This window comes from Manis javanica, chromosome 11 (genome assembly GCF_040802235.1).
Source record: "Manis javanica isolate MJ-LG chromosome 11, MJ_LKY, whole genome shotgun sequence".
Taxonomy (NCBI): Eukaryota; Metazoa; Chordata; class Mammalia; order Pholidota; family Manidae; genus Manis; species Manis javanica.
Window position 1 is genome coordinate 118,961,574 of NC_133166.1, and position 20,037 is coordinate 118,981,610.

Here is a 20,037-nt window from a genome sequence, read left to right on the forward strand (position 1 = left end):
AGTTATAATCCATTATTATCATTCTTTTTCTTCATGCATAAATCATCCTGGATTTGGCTCATTGGAGCCCATTTAAGCTCTCAGATTCTTTTGACACATCCCAGCATTGTATGTGTTTATCAGTATAAGGGGCTGAATTATATTCCCCAAACCCATATGTCAAAGTCCCAGCGTCCAGCACTGTATCTGCAGACGGGGCCTGTAAAGCAGTGATAAAGGTTAAATACGGTCATGTCATGGGCCCTGATTCAATCTGACTGGTGTATGTCCAAGGAGATTAGGACACAGAACACACAAGAGGAAAGACCTGTGAAGACATGGAGAGAAGATGGCCGTCTACAAGCCAAGGAGAGAGACTTCAGGAGAAACAGCCCTGCTGACACCAAGATCTCAGACTTCCAGCCTCCAGAACTGTGAGAAAATTAATATCCTATGTTTAATCTGCCCAGTCTGTGGCCTGAGCACCCTGAGGCAGTCAGCAGTGTACACACTTCGAGCTTTGCAGAGTTGTACTCAAGGCGAAAAACACTATAAAAAAATAAAGGGGATGAGTTGATGTACAATAGTTTTGTGTTGCTAAAGAGCAGGGCAAGTAGATGGAACTAATGGACGGGCGGGAGGTGGTGGAGAAAGACCGAGGAGCTTATGTGTAATACCGGTCTTGGCCACCAGATGTCAGTCCTTTACCATCGGGTGCAGGAAGGTTTCCTCCTATGGGATCTGATTTTCCCTCTCTGGCAATTCCCGCAAAGATATGGTCTCCTCTCTGTTGGTAGCCTTTCTCTTTTGTGGAATAAGGTTTAGCTGTCCCCAGATCTTAAAAGCTGTCACTGAAAACAACCAGAAAAGTGTAAGAATAGAAGAAAAATTGTCCATAGTGCGGCCTCCTGGATAGAACTACTGTTAAAAATGTTTGGTCTTTTCTGGTGTACCTATAAAATAGTTAATAGTTCATGCTACTATGTGAAAGGCCCTGTTTTCTACAGATTAGTTAGTTTAATCCTCACTGTAGCCTTAGAAGGAAGGGCCTATTCTTTCTTGTGATTTTCATACATATACATATATATATATATATTAAAGCCTTACTGAGATAGATTTCACACATCATAAGTTCTACCACTTAAGGTGTACAGTTTAGCAGTTTTTAGTATACTTAGGGAGTTGTCAGCCATCAACATGATTTGACTGTAGAGAATTTTCAATAACCTCCAAAAGAAACCCCATACACGCTAGCAGGCAAATGCCATTCCCATCCCAGCCCTTCCCCCCATCTAGATAGGACTATTCTTTAAAAATATTTTTTTCTTATTTATTGTAGTAATGACATTTAACATGAGATCTATCCTCTTCACAAAATTGTAAGCGCACGGTACAGTATTGTTAACCACAGGCACTGTGTTGCATAGCAGATCTGTAGAACTTACTCATCTTTATAACTGAAGCTTCATACCCCTTAAACAGCAACTCAACAGCCCCTGGCAGCCACCATTCTCTGCCTCTATGGGTTTGACTATTTTAGATACCTCCTATGAATAGAATCATATAGTGTTCATCCTTCCGTGACTGGCTTTTCTCACTTAGCACAACATCCTGAAAATTCATACAGGTTGTCATAAATGAAAGGATTTCCTTTTTTAAAAATAGACTGAATAATGTTCCACTGTATGTATATATCACATTTACTTTATCCATTCATCTGTGGATGGGCATTTGGTCTATTGGGAATAAAGTGATAATCAACATGATAATACAGGTATCTCTTTGAGATCCTAATTGTAATTCTTTTGGATAAATACCCAGAAGTGAGATTGCTGGTTGGTATGGTAGTTTTATTTTTAATTTTTTGAGGAACCTCCACACTGCTTCCCTCCAAACTGGCTGCACCGGTTTACATTCCCACCAACAGTGCATGAGGGTTCCACACCCTCACCAGCATTTGTCATCTCTCCTCTTTTTGATAACCTAACAGGTGGGAGGTGATCTCTCCTTGTTTTGATTTGCATTTTCCCGGTAAGTATTTAGGGAAATACCATTCTTATCCCAAATCTACAGAATAGGAAACTGATGTCCCGGAGAGGAACTCAGCCACAGTCAGGTGACTGGTGTGTATCAGAGCTGGGGTTTGAACCCGGGCAGAGAAGCTCCGGGACATGCACGCCTGGTCTGATGCTGCACTGGCTTCTGTGTGCATAGCAACCTGGGATCCTGCTGTTCTGTATTCTGTTCTTCTCTCTTAATGGTATATTGGAACGATTTCTCAGAACATCAAATATTTTGAAACATGATTTTAAGGTGGCTGCACAATGGTCTGTCTATGCTGTGGACCCTCTTTGATGGGCATTGGGTATTACAGATTGTCCCTTTTTTCTAAGTGACTCTGAGGATTACATCCATGCTCATTCATGTTTGTGGACACTTCTGATAATTGCCTCATGGCCTTAGCATAAATCTTAGAAGCAAAGACCATATATAATTTAAGGACAAATCATTTCCAAAAAGATTGTACTAATTTACACTCTTCCAAAAAACGTTCAAAAGCTATTTTTTTCCTTTTCCTCTATAGTCTCTTTCACCAAAGGTTCTAAGTCCCTTTGGTCTGCAATTGGTAAAGGATGAAAGCAGAGGTGTTACTGGTGGAGTTTGTTCTCCTCGGTTCTTCAAAGAATTCAAAGGAAGGAACACATCTGCGAAGCAGGATGAAAGTTTTATTTGAATACACTCCAAGGGGAGGCGCTGGCCGAGTCAACATGGACAAAGGCCCCGAGCTTTTAGGGGAGGGTGTATTTATCATGTCGTGGCCGGGAGGCACTTCTTTGATTGACAGGGTGAGATCATTTGATTGACAGCTCTAGTTAAACACCGATTCCTCTTGGTGCGAATGTCTTTTCCCAAAATGTACACAGAATAGCCCATGGGAGTGGGGGGAGCAAGACCGCGATTTTGTTTTAATGGGAGTATGAGGAGGTGTGGTTTGGGTGGTTCCTAGTTTTGTTCAATGGCACCACGCTGTTATTGGGACCTAGTTGGGACCAGCTTGGCCTGGTCCCCAGAGGCAGGAAGTTATCTCCCTGCAAAGCCTTTTTTGTCTTCACATGGGATCCTCTACCTGGGCAGAGTTTGGGCCATTTTTTTTTCCTTGAACCGAATCTTCCCCTTCCCTATCTGTTCACGTCTGTCCTTCTACCTGACCCAGGGTTAGGGGGGTATTTTTGCTTTGAGGACCAGCATTTACCCTCATGGTGGTGACACAGGTTGCACATACAGAATTTCCAGAAGAGTTTGGCTCAGTAATAGATACTAGGTCCAGCCCTGGCTCATTTGGGGAGCAGAGCCTGACCTTTTAGGCTGATATAATGGCAGTCACCTACAGTGACAGCGACACCAGGCATGTCTCCCGACACCGATGCAGCAGTGTGCTGTCACGGGAGCACTCATACCTTCATTTATTTATGCAGCATGTCGTTCCTGAGGGCCTGCTACTGTGCCTGCCTTGTGGTGCTGGAGCCCGAACACGGGAGGAGACTTCCCTCAGCTGCACAATGGGCTCAGCAGGATTTGCCTTGCAGGGGGTTGTGGGGAGCCAGTAAGAAAGCACATGTAATCAAGTGGACCTATTACTCTTACTTTTTATTGGCAGTTTCTGACCAGGAGAGACATTGCTTCTGGCTCCATGAAGACTCACGTAGCAAATGAGTTTTACAAACTGTTCACTTGAGTGTCTATTAAGCCCGGTATTTACTGTTTGCTTAAAGACAGACCCAATTCTGATCTCACCCTTGCCGTGCCCCGAATCAGCTAGCATCTGGTCCTCTTCTGCTTCCCCTACAATCTAGTTACAACCCTATGGCATCCCAAAGGACAGGGCACACCTAGCCATGGGCTTATGGTAGGTTTGTACACAGATGGCAACTTCAGGGTTTGGGGGTACGTTTTAGGGTGGGGTGGCAAGACTGAGGGGAATGTCCTCCCCCTTTCCCTGGCTCCCTGAAGATTGAGCCCAGGACTCCTCTGGCCTCCTACTAACACCTCTGTTGTTTTCTCCACCTGGCACTCCCCCGGGGAGGTGTTACAATCTGTCTCTTTATCTTCTTCCACGTCCAGCAGAGGGCTCCTAATCCAGCCCTCTATCCCAACAGCCTGATGCAGTGCATAGCACGCAGTAGGTGCTCAGTAAATCTGTGTGAAATGAGAAGGAGCTGAAGGAAAGTAGGCATCACTTTGCTGAAGCTTGTCTCACTGGTGGAGCAGGCAGTGCGCACTGACAGGGGTGTGGTTTTCCATCTCCTTTATTCTTTCCTGCTCCTTCTTCCATCTGGGCTTCCCTCCTCCAGCCTTCTGACCCCTGCTGCCCCCATCTTGGGCCTCTGCCTGGGGTCTCCAGGCGGGAAGTTGCCTTCACTCCAAACTTCCCAAATCATGGCAGCTGAAACCAAATGGTTTCAGAGTTGTATCCTTGGAGGAAGCTCAGGATGGCATACTCTGGAAGGCTGAAGGCTTTGTGTGCCCTGGGTCCCCCCTTATTTGAGAGTGCATCCCCAAGACAGTCTTGGAAGCTAAGGGAAGGGCCCTGCTGGGCTTTTGAGGGGTGGGGATGGCTCAGACATCCACATGGGCTGTCCCTTGGGAAGTGGGACTGGGAAGGACGTTGTAGGTACGGGTGGCAGAGTTTGTGATAGGGGTCCTTTGCCTGCTCTGTTATGGGCATGCCAGAGTGGAACCATCCTAGTTTGAAGGGCCCCACCCATAGCTCCCTGGGGCAGAAGGCCACTGCCAACTGGTCCTTTGAGATTGGAAAAACAGAATCTATTTTTATTATCCTTTAGCATCCCTCTGCAGGAGGAGGTAGGGATGTCTAGAATCTAGAACCTTCACTCTGTCTAGAATACACCTCCGTACCTTTTTGGGATGCTTGTCTCCAGCTGCAGCCACGTGGTTCTGGAGGACACTGTCAGTCATGCCCACAGGACCGAGGACAGCCAGTCATAGAACCCTAAGTCCCCGGCCCCGGATTGGTCCAGGATAGGACACATAACCTGAGGTGGGCCAATCAGAGCCCTTCCTGGTATGTGGACATTTTTCTGAGCCTTTTTTCCAAGTCTTTCTCTAGTGTAGAAGCCTTAGGAAAGTAGCTGTCAGGTGAAGAGAATCAAAGATGAGAGAAGGGAAAGGGTGAACTGATGGCTTTTGACTTCTTGGTTCCAGTTACCGAGCTCTTTGGCCGTGTTCTGGCGGCTGCATCCTGGATCCCCAGTAGCCTCCCAGGTAAGTCTCCCTTTTTGTTTAAGCCTCTTGGAGCTAGGCTCCTCTCGCTCATTGTTCGGACTAGATTCTAGAGTCCTGCCTGGTTCTGATGTACCTTCCCGACGCAGGGACGGGCATCCATTCATATTAGCACCGTTAAAAATTAGATCCTTTATTCTCTGCTGAGAATGAGCTTTGCAGAGCACCAGACACAGCTCCAGTCAGTGCCCCGGGGCGGGAGTGCGCCGAGGGTGTATGTGTATGTATTTGGGATGGGTCTGGTTGCTTCCTGCAGCAACCCCGTGTTCAGGCTGCGGGAGCCAGGCCAATCCTGTTGTTTGCCCGATCGTACACGGTGAAGTACAACCTCAGGAAGACGTCACCCAGGATCCAGAGCTCTGTGTCTGTTTCGAACACGCTTTCTGAAAAGGTGCTGTAGCAGTTGTCCTTACTGTCCTGGAAGAGGTGGAAACACGCACCAGTCAGCCTGAGCTGCCCGCCTTCCGCATCCAGGACGTCTCAGCTCTACTTCCCTACTTTCATGTGAGCCGAGGGGCTCCTGCAGCAGCTGCAGGAGTGGGGTGCCCACTTAGAAGCCAGAATGACCTGTAGTTCCCTCGCGCTCTGCAGTGTCTTTCCTTCTGATCCATGTTTGGTTGTACCCTGCAGAGAATACCTTTCCTTCACCCCTTCACCCCCACCCATTCTTTAAGATTGAGTTAGCCTCCTTCAGGCAGTCTTCCTGGACTGATGGTTGTTGCCCTTGGCTACTCCAGGCTGGGTTGGGTGATTCTCCTGGGTGCTCCCTGTGGCTGTACCCCTTATCACACTGGATCCACCCCAGGCACCTCTTTGCACAGCTCTCTGGAGCACCATTTGCATGGAGCTCAGTGTAGACCTGCCTAGGCCCAAAGAGGCCTTCCTGTGCCTCCATGAGATTGGGGCTTAGAATTATTTAAATTCTCTCTCTTCCTCAAAGCCTTGTTTGAACCCATTCAGCATCTTCTGACCTCCCAGTGGGAACTGATATTTATTGAGACTCAATTATGTGCCAGGTACTGGGAGGGCACTGTACACTCTCCATTCGTGCCAGCATCTAACCATCCCATGAATGGGGGGCTGGTACCCCATTTCACGGAGGGGAAACTGGAGCTTAGCAAGAGGAAGTTGCCGCCTATGACTGGGGTGATCATAGATTTTATCATCCAAACCAGGACACTTTTAAGATGAGAAGGGAGCACTGTCAATAATTACAGTGGGACAACCCCCTGGGACTTGCCCCAGGTAACCCTACTTGTCACTGTTCCTTTGACCTATTTTAGGGCTACTATTGCTGACTTCCTGTGTCCTGGTAACCGGAGGTCCTTGAGGACAGAGGCCCTTAGTACCTCCCTCTCCTTATGCCTAGCATTGTGCCAGTGAAGGCTGACTGCTCCATATATATGCGAGGATGATGGATATTCCAGACTGCCAAAGGGGTCCTGCTATCAGGTTTTGCCGGAGGTCCTGTGTAGCCAGGGGGCTTGGCAGCATCTGCAAAGGCATAGCTTGGCCTCCAGGGGGCCTCTTTCTCCCTGTGGTAGCCCACTGGTTCCTGCAAGTCTCAGATTTGAGGACCAGCCCCCAGGGTTGGCCCCTCACCTCCAGGACGTAGGACCTGGCTGGCACTGGGTACGCAATGCCGCCGATGGTGAAGACGATGTCAGGCAGGGTGTTGATGGTGTTGCAGTCAATGATGAACTATCGGAGTAAAGGGGAGAGAGAAGTTTGGCCCAGCTGACCTTCTGTGTATGGAGAGCCCTGGAGTGACCCTGCCGTATAAGACTATTTACCTCATTATTGAGGGATTTCTTAGCATTGATGATGTTCTGGATGTTGTTGACAGGGTCGATTTGGCCAATCAGCAATGAGGTCCCAGTATCCACAATGGCCTGGCAGCCACCATCACAAGCAACAACCTTTCCATTGATGGAGATGCTGGGAGACAGGAACAAGCAGGCACCAGGATCACTCTGTAGCCTACCCTCATTTCTGCCCCCGCTCTGCTCTGCCTGTCTCCATAACAACCCTGCAGCTCATGCCTATCAGCTGTTAACTTTCTTTGACTTCTTTCAGTTTTGGAATGTACTGAGCTCTTCATGTGCCTCAGGGCCTTTGCAGATGCTGGTTGCCCTTCCTAGAACCACCTGCACCCCCATTGTCTCATGAATTTCTCCTCATCCTCCAGGTTCCAGCTTCATTGTCATTTTGTAAGGGAAGTTTTCCCCTCAGACTAGATCAGGCTCCTCTCTAGGTTACTCTGTATACCCTTCCTCACTGCCAGCATGTATCAGATTGGTAATTCATTATCTGTGTGACTCGTTTTGTGTATATCTGCCCTATTAGATGGGGAGGTCTGTAAGATCTAGTAGTATCCTCAGTGCCTCCCTCAAGGGCACAGCACACAGCAGATGCTCAACATATAGCTGTTGAGTGAATGAATCAATGAATAAACAAGTGGATGAAAGACCACCAGAGACCTGTATCTGGCATCTGGCAGTGAAAGTGGAGGTTTTCTTGGGCAGTAGGTGCTCAGAATCATGGGAAGGGAGTCACAGGCTGCTCCGGAAGAGGTTGATTCTCCAGCAGTCCCCAGCTCAGATGCTGAGGTCCCTGGCCAGGCAACGCCTAAGCTAGCCCAGGGGTCAGGATGGGGACTATGGAAGCCTTCAAAGGACATTGTGAGCTTTTGTCTGATGGTGTCCCACAGAATCCCACCAATTATGGCCCCCTTGTTTTCAAACCACCCTGAATTCCCATCTTCCTGATGATCTCTGTCACAGACAAAGCCCCACTGTGTGCCTGGGATGGGGGTGGGGAGAGGGGTCCCTTTGTATGATATGGTTTCAGGCCTCCAGGACGATGTGGGTGTCTCTGCATGTCTGTGTGTGTCTGCGTGTGCATGTGCATGTGTGAAGCGTCACTTGGGGTGGTCCTCAGAAGGCAAGGCTTACCTGTCCATGGATATCTGCCAGTAGGAGGGTTTGGACACTGGCACCCAGCTGAGGTTCCCTGAGAAGTAGGAGTTGTCCACCCCGCCAAACATCACCATGCTGCCCTCGTTCTTGCTGAGGCAGGAGAGGAAAAGGAGGAGCTTATTGTTAGGGGTGAATAATGGGGTGGCTTTTTTCAAGCTTGTCATGCCCAGGCACTAAGGGCAGTGTGTAGTGTGGCTCATTATCCACATATCACACAGCCCTAGTGCTTGGGTGCTATGATCTCCATTTTCCAGGTGGGGAAGCTGAGGCACAGAGGGGTTGAGTATAAGCCCAAGGTCAATCACATGGCTCATGAGCGGAAAGGCTGAGGCTTGAACCTGGACAGTCCGGCTTCAGGGCTGGGCTGCTACCCTTCTGAAGATGGCCAGGTCCTCTTCAGTGATCTGAGTGTCTGGAGGTGCCGTCGGTGGATGTCGTGCTGGAGGGGACCGGCCTCCACTTCGCCTAGCCTGTCATCTTTCAAAAAGCTGAGGCCCATGAGCAGTAGGGGCTGTGCATATAGGTTCCGACGTCCATCCTAACCCCCTCCTCTGTTCTCCACCTCCCTCCACCTCCCTGGACCAAGCTGCAGCCTCTCTCTCTTAAAGAGATGGCCTCAGCCTCCTCCCTGGCCTCCCCGCCTCCATTCCATGGAATCGTTCTTCAGCGGGTACCAGAGTGAGCTTTGAGAGTGTAGATTGGATCGTGTCTCTTTCCTGCCTAACACTCTGCCAGAGGCCTCCACTCCCACTTGGAACATAACCCCAGGGCAGCCTTGTCCTGCTTCTCTTCCACACTTCTTTCCCCTGCTCCCTCCCAAGGCTCCAGTCACACCAGCCCCCTTGCTGGTCCTGGGGGTGCTCCTCTGGGCCTTTGCACTTGCTCCTCTCTTGCCCTTCAAGCCTGGCTTTCTCCCGGCACAATGGACTTGACTGGGAGAGGCCAGGGGCTGCCCATCTAAGGCCACGCCCATCTCTGTCTTTCTTATCACCTTCTTTTGTTGCCTTCACAGAACCGGTTACTTTGGAAGTCATCATTTTCCTTTTTTTGTTGTTGTTTACTTATTTCTTGTCGTCTGCCTCCTTTATCTGCACAGAGCAGCAGCCAGCACCTGTTGGTGCTCGGTGAGTATCTGCTGCCTGAATCATCTCGTCTGACTGGGGACAGTATTCCTGAGGCCAAGGGAGGTGGAGCAGCTCGCTGCAGGCCAGGGGCCAGGATCTGAAAGCAAGTCCCTCCAGGCCCTCAGCCTCAGCCACACTCTGCCTCCTACACGGATCCATGGGGTCAACCTCCACCTTTGGTGGGGTAGAGACAGTCTGTCAACAGGGTCCTCTTCTAGCCTGTGCTTCTCCCTTTCCCCCACCCTCCTCGGACCCTCAACCAGTCCGGGGACTTTGGCTTTTCCTGCTACTGAGCCCAGTGACTGAGACCTGCTGATGGCTTGACCCTCCCACCCCACAAGCACCGCTGGGGACAGTCCTGTGGGCTGAGTTCGAGTTGGCCACTATCAGCACCCAACCGGGCAACCTTATGCAAAGCTCCTCTCTGAGCCTCGATTCCCCCTTCTGTTAAATGAGGGACCTGGACTACAGGAGTCAACCGACTTTTCCCATAAAGGGCCAGATCGCCAGGTTTTGCAGGCTGCGTGAGCTCTATCATAGCTGCTTTGTGCTGCCACTGTGGAGCAAAAGCAGCCACAAACAAGATGTAAACAAATGAGTATAGTTGCATTCCAGTAAAACTTTATTGACAAAACAGGTAGTAGGCCTGATGTGACCCTGTGCCATAGTTTGCTGGCCCCTGGACTAGACTATCTCTTGGGAAACTTCTGGATCAGGGAGTCTATAATTTTTCATACAACTGGAAGCATCTAACAGATGACTTGGAGAATGGGCTGGTCCAGCCCAGACTTACTTGTTCAAGTAGAAGGCGAAGATATTCTGAGCGATGAGACTTTGTTTCCACAGGTTGTCGAAGACAGGGGTGACCCCTTTGAGGCCAAGGCTGGGGAAGCCCAGGCCCAGGATACCATCAAAGATTCCATGTTGCGTGAACGTGCCAGGCTTATTCAGGCTCAGACCGAATGCCTGAGCCACATCAACAAGGTTCCCGATCTGTGGGAGAAGACAGTGTCCCCCATGAAGGTTTGGGGAGCAGGGCTGGGCTGGGCTGGAGGTGAGCGGAGAGTTACCAGTGGCACCACAGAGGAAAACGGGCTTGGCTATGCCCTGGGCTGGCCTCAGGTGGCTAGAACAGGAATGCAGGTTCTGGGTGTGTGGTGCTGGGGATCTTAACCCACACCTGCTCCTCTGGCTAACATCATCTGAAGTTAGGCAAACAGGCCTCATCCCACTTCTGTTAAGCGGGAAACAGACTCTGAGCAGGACCAAACAGTTCCCATTCGAGGACAAATGAGTAGAGAGCAGGAGTCTTCTTTTTGCATCACTATGACTGGGTGACGGAAATGGACTTAATTCATTGCAGATCACTGTGGATTCTGCGACCAGCCAGAGAGGCAGAAGCCCATTATAACACATGACCATCAGGGGTCTTAGGAAAATTCTGCCTGGGAAACACTTGTTTGGATCTGGGTGTGTGTGTGCGTGTGTGTGTGTGTGTGTGTGTCTACTTAGGCACTTTGGAGGGGGGCAGTCTCATAGTTTTAGTAGATTCTCAAAGGCTCCCAAAGGTAAAAACCCATTGATCAAGGTCTCCCCACATCTGTGGCCCTGCTTTCCCTGCCTACGAGCCTGGAGCCCTCAGCTGCCCCCAGAGCAATTCTGTCTTTGGCCAGAAAACAACCCACACCTCTAAGAATCCTGATTTGCTTCCCAGCTCTGCCACTTAGCAGGGGAATGGCCTTGGGCAAGGCACCTACTCTCCCTGCTCCCTGTCTGCACGGTGGAGATAATAATAGGGCGGGGGTGGGTTGGGGGTGGGGCTTTTGCAGGACTGAACAAGTTATTGCGATTAAAGCATTCTGCCCAGTGCCTGGCGCAGTGTGACAAAGAGAAGGGGGTGTTTTTGCCCCACCTCTCTCCCTGCGCCCAGCAAAATCAGGCTTGAGTTAACCACAAGGAAAGGAGCTGTGAATCTCTGCCCCCAAGTCCATCCAGTGCGGTGACCCACTCTCTGGCTTAATGGTTCGGGGAGTTTGTGTGTCACCAGGGCCACTGTCTCCCCAGGGACAGCCCCGCAGGGTGGGTGGGCAGCAGCTGGGGGACTTGCAGTGGGCCCTGCCCCTGGTCCTGGGAGCAGAGTTTGCTCCCAGGGCCAGCCCTGCCCTAGGCTCAGGTTTCCATGTTACCTGAACAGTGTCATAGCCAAGAATTCCTGACATCCGACCGGAGCCGTAGAAGAGGTTGATGGGTCGGCCGGAGTTCACGAAGGTGGAGGACCACGTAGTGTTGAAGAGATTGTGTTCAGCTGCAGACACAAGGGGTGAGGGTCTGTCAGCCAGCCAAGGGCGGGGGAGGGGACTGGTGGTCAGGGCCTGAGATGGGGTGGGGGGCACTCACCGCAGGCCGAGGTGTAGCAGTAGATAGAGGGCACCCACAAGTCGGTGGAGCCCGTGTCAAAGATGACCTTGAACTCCTGAGGGGGTGTTCCAATGCTGATGGTGCCAATGTAGGCCATCTGTAGGGGCCAGGGAGGGGTAGTTAAAACAAGCCTGGCTGTCCTGGCCACCCCTGCCTGCCTCCACCGGGGTGTCCCGTGTCTCCTTAAATCTCTTTCCAATTGTCCCACCTCATAGCCTCTGCTCTGGCCAGTCCCTTCATTTGAAAAGTCTCCCTGGTACCTCTCTAAATCCTCCTTTTAAGGCGCAGTTTGAATGCTTTCTCCTCTAGGCAGCCCTCCTAGGTGACCCCAGGCCATTTCCTCTAAACTCAAAACACGCAGGTGGCCCTTTTATTTGACATTTATCTACTCTTTGCCTGTCTCTCAGGCTGGGTTCTGTGTTCTCAAAAATGAGACCAGACCCTTTGTTATCAATTACGGTAACCATAATGTTAGTTTTTATAGCCTGGCACACTGTAGGGGCTCCGTAACTCTTTCCTGGCGTCATTCTAGGGTGTTAGACTTGACTTGCAGTTGGTTTCGTTGTTTGGCTAGACATGGCTCACTTTTCGACAGTAACTCAGCCATTTGCTTAGTTCTGAAAGAGGAAAGCCCCTCAAACCAAGCGCTGTGGTTCACTGGTGCCCAGTGATCTGTCGTTGGCACAGAAGTGGATGTTTACCTGCCACCTGGATGTTGCCAGACCCAGTCACCGCAGAGGTGATGGTGGAGCACTTTCTCCTTGGGGGAGGGGGCCCTTCCTCAGCCTTTCTGCCTGCAGGACTCCTGGCCCCAACATCCTGACCTCACCGCTGGATGAACCCCCGAGCTTGGCCAGAGCCCTGGGGGGTGCTCTGGAGAGCGCCCTTCCCCCATCCCTGACCACACTCACATCCAGGTAGTTCCTCATGGGTTCAAAGGTTACTTTTGGGTTCGGATCTTCATTAAGAAACTTGTAGGACTGTCTGTAAGGATGCTTTTCCAGGTAACTTTTCAGCATGCCTTTCTCCCTGAGGTTTTCTCGTATGGACTTGACCTTTGCCAGAGGAATTCTTTAATGGAGCATTCAGAAAGGGAAACAAATAAGAGACAGGAGTCAGCTACCTTGTGTCAGAAGATACTGTATTTTCTAAGCAGTTTTATGAGTGTCAAATCATTATCAGGACAGACCCCCCCCAATACAATGGTAAGAACATGGCAGTGGACTTCCAGGTTGAATACAAGTTCTGTTGTGTAATCTTGGGCTAGCCGTGTGGCCTTTCTAGTCTCAGTTTCCCCATTGGTAAAAAGGTAGAATGAGATGATCCCTGTCATATAGAATGTTCTGGGTCTTAAGTGAGATGACGGATGTAATACACCTGACATACAGGAAGTCTCAGTAATGACAGTCATTACTATTTGCTATTGTGAGCTCATGGTATCTTTCTCAAAGTAAGCCCTGGGAGGGAGACAGAATATGAATCATTATCCTCTTTTTACAGGGAGGAATCTGAAATGCAGGCAGTTTGTGACTTGGCTGTGGTCACACTGCTTCTTACAGGCAAATCTGAGCCTAGAAGTCACTTCCTGATCTTTCTCCAGGGCTTCTCTAGAAGAGATGAGTGAGAGAGAAAGCCAGGAGATGGGGAATAAATTAGGGAGACTAAGAGGGTAGAGGAACCAGAGAATCAAAAGAGAAAAAAAAAACCCGACAGAGTTCTGCATGCACAGAGACATCCACAGAGACAGAGAGATACAGAAGCAGAGACAAAGACACAGAGACACATAACACACAGAGACAGAAATGGAGAGAGAGCAGAGAGGATTTGGAAGAAAATGCTGTAGAAATGCTGTTTCTTGACAGGACCAAGGTGACAGTTGCACAGGTTGTGTACTGAACAATTCCAAGGAGTGCCATTTTCACATAGCTCATGATGTGACTGGCACCCCCGGAGTGGTGAAACCCTACAGGCCCAACCCAAGACCCCTCGGCCCCATAGTGCACACGACAAGCTGCTCATCAATAAATGGAGACTTGAACTTTAAGACTGCCAGGAAATGATCACAGTCTCTTCTCTACCACTGGATGGGCAGGAGAATGAGAAGACAAGAAAGAGCTCAGAAAGAGAGTGGATGCCCACCCGCATTCCTGTACTTACGTGACTAAGCACTCTGAGAGGGCCACCAGCCAGAGGACCACCAGCCACTTCATGCTTCCTTCCTGGGTCCAAGTGCTCAGGAAAGGGTGAGTTCTGAGCATGCTGTGGCTGGGAAGAGTTGACTATATATGCCCTGACCTGCCCTGACCATCCCCTGGAGGGCCACTAATGGGCTAGATAAGGACTGCAAACCTCCCTGATAAGATCTGTATCCCCATCAGAGTTTGTGAGTAGGGGACTTGGAAAACTCTTGGAATATAGAGATTTTTGTGTTATCTCTTCCTCAGGGCTTGGCTGAAAAAAAACCAAAGCCACAGAGGTCTCACAAAAAATGGTAGACTCTTGCTATCTTAGCACTGCTAAGAATGTGATAATAATAAGTGCCAGGTGCCATGCTTGTCTTTTGGGATCTTGTGAGGTCTTTCCAGCAGCTCCACGAGGTGTGCATTGCTACCCCCTCTTCGAGAGGAGATTGCTAGGAAGAAGAGAGGTCAAATGGCAGAGTGAAGACATTGAGGGCTCCCTGCAGCCCACTGACACGAGTAGCTGTAGGGAGTTGGATGGTACAGATCAGGGCACTTATGGTGAAACTGCTCCAAAGATCTAGACTAGAGCAGCTTTGCAATCGCAGGATTTTCACATTGGAAGAGATGTGATGCGTGCACCCAAAAGATATTTTAGTCAACCAACATTTGTTGAGGACCCACTGAGGTTGGGGTCTGGGCTAGATGTTGGAAAGTCAAAGTCAGTTAAGATACAAGGGGTCCTTGCCTGAAGGAAGTCTAGGGCAAGGGCTTACAAATTCAAGACCCAGGAGGCGAGAGAAATGAATGGAAGGTGTGGACCAGCATCATAGGCAGGGGGCAGCATATGTCCCACCAAAGGGGAGCAGCCTCTACTCAGCACTGACCAGCAGTTGCCATGCTGGGAAGTGGGCTGGTCATGCCAGACTGTCCATGTTTTCAAGAGAAGTCCGTAGTCCGGATATTTATGTGAAATCCCTTGATTCTTAAACATTAGCAACCAACTCTTTCAAAAAGCATAGTGTGAGCCAAACCTCAAGCAGCTGTGGACTGGGTTCAGCTTTCAGGCTGTGCAGATTTTTATTTCTGGCTTAGAGGTGCTTGTAGAGGTGGGACGACGGGGATGTCCAAGTCACGTTGGTTGAGCAGATAAGAGACTGGACGCCTCCTGCCATGTGAACTTCCCTTCCATTTATGAAGAAAGACCACCGGGGTCTGTTAAACCAACAAAGTTAACAGTAACTTAAAACATAACAGTAAGAATAACTTCCACTTGCTGATATAATTCCCCAGTGGGATCCATGCCTTGAAACATTTTGTAGGACACAGCTGACATGCCTGGGAATAATGAATTTTTAAGCTTCTTATTGATCAAAGAAGACAAAAACGACCATCCAGAGCTTCTGCTCAGCCTGAGATGAGCAGGGCTACCCATGAAACTGGTACTTCTCCAGCCGAAGCAAAGACTCCCAGGGCCTTGGTGCTCTTATGTGTGGGGATGAGATGCCCAGGCCTGTCCCTTGGGGAGAACAGTGGGAGGCTGGCCTGGTCCCCAGGTTTGGGTGGTACGTAGAGGGGGGCCGCTGTGTCCCACCCCTCATTTTTGCCCATTGTTAAAATTTATTTTTGGTGGTTCACCCCTGTGGAGGAGCTTTGACAACATCTAGCAAAATACACACACATATGCCTTTTTACTCAGCCATTTTACTTTTAGGGTTTCATCCCAAAGATACCTCGTCAGAAGTACAAAAAGACTTTGTGCTGCAATGTTATTTGCAAAAGCAAGGAACAAGGGAACAGTCACCCAAACCCAACACTTATTCTGTGGGATGAATGACCCCACCCTCTCCTACTTTTTAAACAACAAAAATAACCAGCATGAGAACAGGAAGACTTATTAAGAGTCTTATTGAGACAGGGACGGTGGATGTACTCAGAGTAGGGTGAGGGCCTCCGGAGGGGGCAGGGCGAGATATTTGCAGTCGGAGCAATGTAACTACACGCAAGGAAACTCCCCCCTACTAAAACTCTATGTTGAACATTAAGCTCTAGAGTCATTCTTCAGTGAGATCAGTTAATGTTCCCCAGATAAAGAAGAGTAGCACATGCGTACTAAAAGGCCCAGCCTAGGTGCTGTCTTTCCTCCTTCAGATCTGACGAGGTGATTTTGCAAACTGAGCCACTAACTTAGCCTGCAGACCCAGCTGCAGACGACATGGTAAAAGGCAGGAAGAATTTCATCTTAAAGATAAGATTGCATTGTAACACCTAGGAAGTTTAAGAGGCAGGATTCTTTAGCAAATAGACAATACCTCAGCCCACCTTGGGGGCTGGGCAGGCAGCCTTTTGATGTTCTCCAGGACCAAGGCGCTGGTGTCCCAGAGAGAAATCAAGGCAAGAAATTCCTTATGTTAAGTTAATTTTTAATATTCAGGGACCACTTAACAAGTACACACCCCTAAGCTTTTTTTCACATTCCCAAATATCCTCAACTGCCTATGAAACCCCCTAGACAACGCACCACCATGGACTCTCTTGTCCCCTCCTGGCGTGAGCAGGGAGCTCTGTTCTCTCACTTTATCTCTAAATAAAAGCCTGTACCTTGCTCTCCTACCTTGAGTGTTTGTGAAGCTCATTCTATGGCTTCGTGAACAAGAACCCCGGCATCATTATGAGACAACAACCAAATGACAAACAACATGAACCTTCTATAGATCCTGATTCCTGACTTGAATACAGAGTTAAAAGGCATTTTTGAGGGACTTAGGGAAATTCGATCATGGACTGGATATTAGGTGATATTAAAGTTGTTAATTTTGTTCAGAATAAAATAGCATCGTAGTGATATATATTTCAAACACCATTATCTCTTAGAGGTGTACAATAAAGTCTTAAAGTGATATGGTAATCTCTGCCTTAAAATATACCAGCAAAAATGAATCAATAACATTTTTTAAAATGAGGGTCTAGATAAAACAAACGTTTACATAACTGCTAGGGACTGAATTGTGCCACTTCCCAAATTCATGTGTTGAAGCTCTGAACCCTAAAATGATGATACTTGGAGGTGGGGTTTTGGGGAGGTGGTTACCCCCGTGATGGATTGGTGCGTATAAGAAGAGGCAGCGGAGAGCTTGCTCTCTCTCCCCCCGCCGGGGGAGGGCACAGCCAGAGGCTGTCTGGGAGCCGAGAGGGCCCCCACCAGGAAGGGACTGGCTGCCATCCTGATCTTGGACTTTCAGCCTCCAGTCTGTGACACTGTGTTATGACAGCCTGGGCTGACTAAGGCAGTAATACTGTAATTCTCCATGCAGAGCAATGGTATGTGGGGTTCATGATAGTATTCTTTTTTGCTTTTGTTCTATTTGATATGTTTTTGTAATACGAATTTTCAAAATTTCCATTTTGAAGTTTCTGTCTTTAGTGATACCCTCAGGGCCTGAGAAATGCAGGCGTGGGCAGGCCCCCGGTGGCTGAGTTCTTTCAAGCCTCCCTCCTTATTGCGCCAGCTCTTCCTGCGAGCTGTCCCCACCACCTCCCTGGCGCCGCCTGACCATCCAGCTTGAGACTTTGAGAAGCCACATCATGGCCCAGAGGTGGAAGGGATGAAGACATTTTTAGGAAAAGTCAACTGGGCATTCCCTTCCTTGGCTTCCTGTTCTTTAGTGCCACCTGCAAGGGATAGGGATGGGGCCCTGGCAGGGAGGGAGCCAAGGAGTGAGGCTATGGGATATTTCAAAGGGAAGGGAGGAGAAATCCACCATCGAGTCACAGAGAGGAGGGCAGCTTGTGTAGGACCCGGTGATGCCGGGGTTCTTGTTCATGAAGCTGAAGAATGAGCTTCACAAACACTCAAGGTAGGAGAGCAAGGTACAGGCTTTTATTTAGAGATAAAGGGAGAGGACAGAGCTCCCTGCTCACGCCAGGAGGGGACAAGAGAGTCCGTGGTTGGCTCACTGTCTAGGGGTTTTATGTGCTGTTGAGGATTTTCAGGAATGAGGGTAAAGGGTTAGGGGTACACACTTGTAAGACCGCCTGCCCTGCCCCTAAAGTGGTCTGGGTTGTTGTCTGTTTGCATGGGTTGTTTATAGTTGAGATTGCTTACCAAAGTAGTCTTTTGCCTAGGTTGCAGATTACTTGATTATGATTAGAGAAGGGAAAATAGCACATAGTTGCAATTAAAATAAACTGGGCCTTTTAGCAGGATAAGGTAAACTTTACATTGTCATGATGTAATTGATACAATAAAGTGATGGTTTATGCTGAGATACTTTTCTTTATCTGCAGAACACTCAAACATTCCAGGCCAAGTTGCTCCTGGCCTTTTCAGCTTTAAGTGATTTCACTGAAGAATGTCTATATTCCTAGTCATGTATACAAATCTTTACCCTAGAGAATGAGTGTGACTCTGACTTTGCATAATGCTTAACACAGAGTTTTGATAGGGACTTCTTTGCATATTGTTACATTGTTCTGACTGTAATTATCCTGCTCTGCTTTTTCTCCGGAGGCCCTCACCCTACTCTGCCTAATCCCATGGTCCCTGTCTCACCGGCAAGGCCTGGGATGGGGAGGAAACCCTGGGAAGGGAACAGGGCCCACCAGTAGGGTCTTTCGGTAAACATTCTTGAGTTTACATTCTTCCTGCTGGGATTCCTGCTTGGACACGGAGGCCATAACAAGCCATGGGAAAGGGGGACAGCTACAGCCACGTCCTTTGGTTACTTCCCAGCTGCTGGCATTAACTCAAGCTGGACTGCAAAACGGCAGGTCATTCAAAGCATTTAAAATAGCCTCTAATTTACCTGACGCTCCTGGCATGTCTTGTGCCCAGAGTCCTTGCATTGGTATTCATTCCATTAGGAGAGGGGGTTCATCAGTCTCACTTGGGTTTCTGCTGAAGAGTCCACAGCCTGGCCAGTTGGTAACTTCTGCCTTGTAACTAGCTCAGCTCAGCCCACAGAATCTGAGTGACAAAATGTTTGTTGGGCAGGGCCCACAGGCCCTCCAGCTCATGGAGGGTGGTTACGCGGCACTGGTCTGCTGCCCCCCATTCTGAGTCCATGGCGGATGTTGCCAGGCAGTCCCAGCCCCCTGACCGTGGAATGTGGCCTTGGCACTCTGAGCAGTACTTGCCCCTGAGCCGCTTGTCCCCCTAAGTGGAGCTGGCACTCAGCCTGAAGTGTTTGATATTCTTGAACAGGTCAATTTTAGCCTGGAGATGAGGAAACTGATGGCGAGGGCATGTGACTTACCGGAAGGATGCAAGGGCCAGGCCTCTGGGCCTCTGGTTCTTGGCTGGGGGGGCTCGAGGTGGGAGGGGGCAGAGTAGGCCCAGTTGCCTCTCCTGCTGCCAGCCTCTGTGGCAGCTGTGAGGTCTGCCAGCCCTGGAGCTGGTCTTTGCCCCTTCCTTCTCAGGTCTGGCCTCTTCCATCACCAGCCCTGCCATCCCATGGCAACAGGAAAGCAGTATTGTGTGCTGGCTCTCCCAGGGGCCAGGCACCGTGGTGCAGCCCCCGCAGGAGTGGCACCAGGAGGCAGACTGCCATCTGTAGGACTGCTGCCTGACTCGTGCCCAGCCTGACAGCCCCACTGGTCCCCCTCCTCACGCACCACTGGCCCTCAGAGGACCGCGTGGCACCTATTGGCATTTAGAGCAATGAGCATTTTCTGCTCAACCTCTGGCACTTAGCCCCAGTGTCTATTCATTTCTCAGGGAGTAGCTGGCAGGGTCAGGAGGCACAGACAAGCCTGGATTTAAGGGACTTGTCACCTCTTTGATGCTCAAGAAAGACTGTGGAGCTCTGAAGGCGCTGACGGAGGATGAAGCCACTTGTGCTCTGTGGGGACTTTGCCATGTGGACCTGCAGGGAGAGAAAGGCCAGGCGTGGGCAGACCTACAAGGAAAGGCTGGGCATTACCTGGGCCCAATGGGTTGCGAGTTGATTTCCAGCCATCAGGCCTCAGTGTGCTGGTGCCCATGCCCCACGGCTGCCTTTTGAGAAGGAAAGGGGGAACCAGATTCTGCCGACGGAGAAGCCACCTCTGGGGCCCTGT

The 20,037-nt window shown here is 49.6% G+C and overlaps 1 protein-coding gene across 2 annotated transcripts; it reads right to left on the reverse strand.

Moving 5' to 3' along the window:
• Window positions 1-5,268: 5,268 nt before the first annotated feature.
• On the reverse strand, window positions 5,269-19,823 carry LOC108392380 (pepsin F-like). Of its 2 annotated transcripts, XM_073217688.1 has the most exons (10): window positions 18,786-19,823; window positions 15,015-15,195; window positions 12,712-12,871; window positions 11,780-11,897; window positions 11,569-11,687; window positions 10,176-10,375; window positions 8,235-8,348; window positions 7,074-7,218; window positions 6,883-6,981; window positions 5,269-5,697 (listed from the first exon to the last, which is right to left on the reverse strand). In XM_073217688.1, exons 3-10 carry the CDS (start codon window positions 12,817-12,819, stop codon window positions 5,548-5,550), a joined length of 1,053 nt encoding a protein of 350 aa, XP_073073789.1. In that variant the 5' UTR covers window positions 12,820-12,871; window positions 15,015-15,195; window positions 18,786-19,823; the 3' UTR covers window positions 5,269-5,547. The 2 variants fall into 2 exon arrangements, with proteins under 2 accessions (XP_073073789.1, XP_017508033.3); XM_017652544.3 differs by lacking the exons at window positions 15,015-15,195; window positions 18,786-19,823 and adding an exon at window positions 13,958-14,996.
• Window positions 19,824-20,037: the final 214 nt, after the last annotated feature.

Excerpts from the sequence above, each read along its gene's own strand:
- LOC108392380 (XM_017652544.3), bottom strand. The coding sequence starts at position 14,058 with ATGCTCAGAACTCACCCTTTCCTGAGCACTTGGACCCAGGAAGGAAGC. Across the intron at positions 12,872-13,957 it reads CTCTCAGAGTGCTTAGTCAC|AATTCCTCTGGCAAAGGTCA; the intron begins GTAAGTACAGGA and ends GCTCCATTAAAG. Across the intron at positions 11,688-11,779 it reads CTGCTACACCTCGGCCTGCG|CTGAACACAATCTCTTCAAC; the intron begins GTGAGTGCCCCC and ends TTGTGTCTGCAG.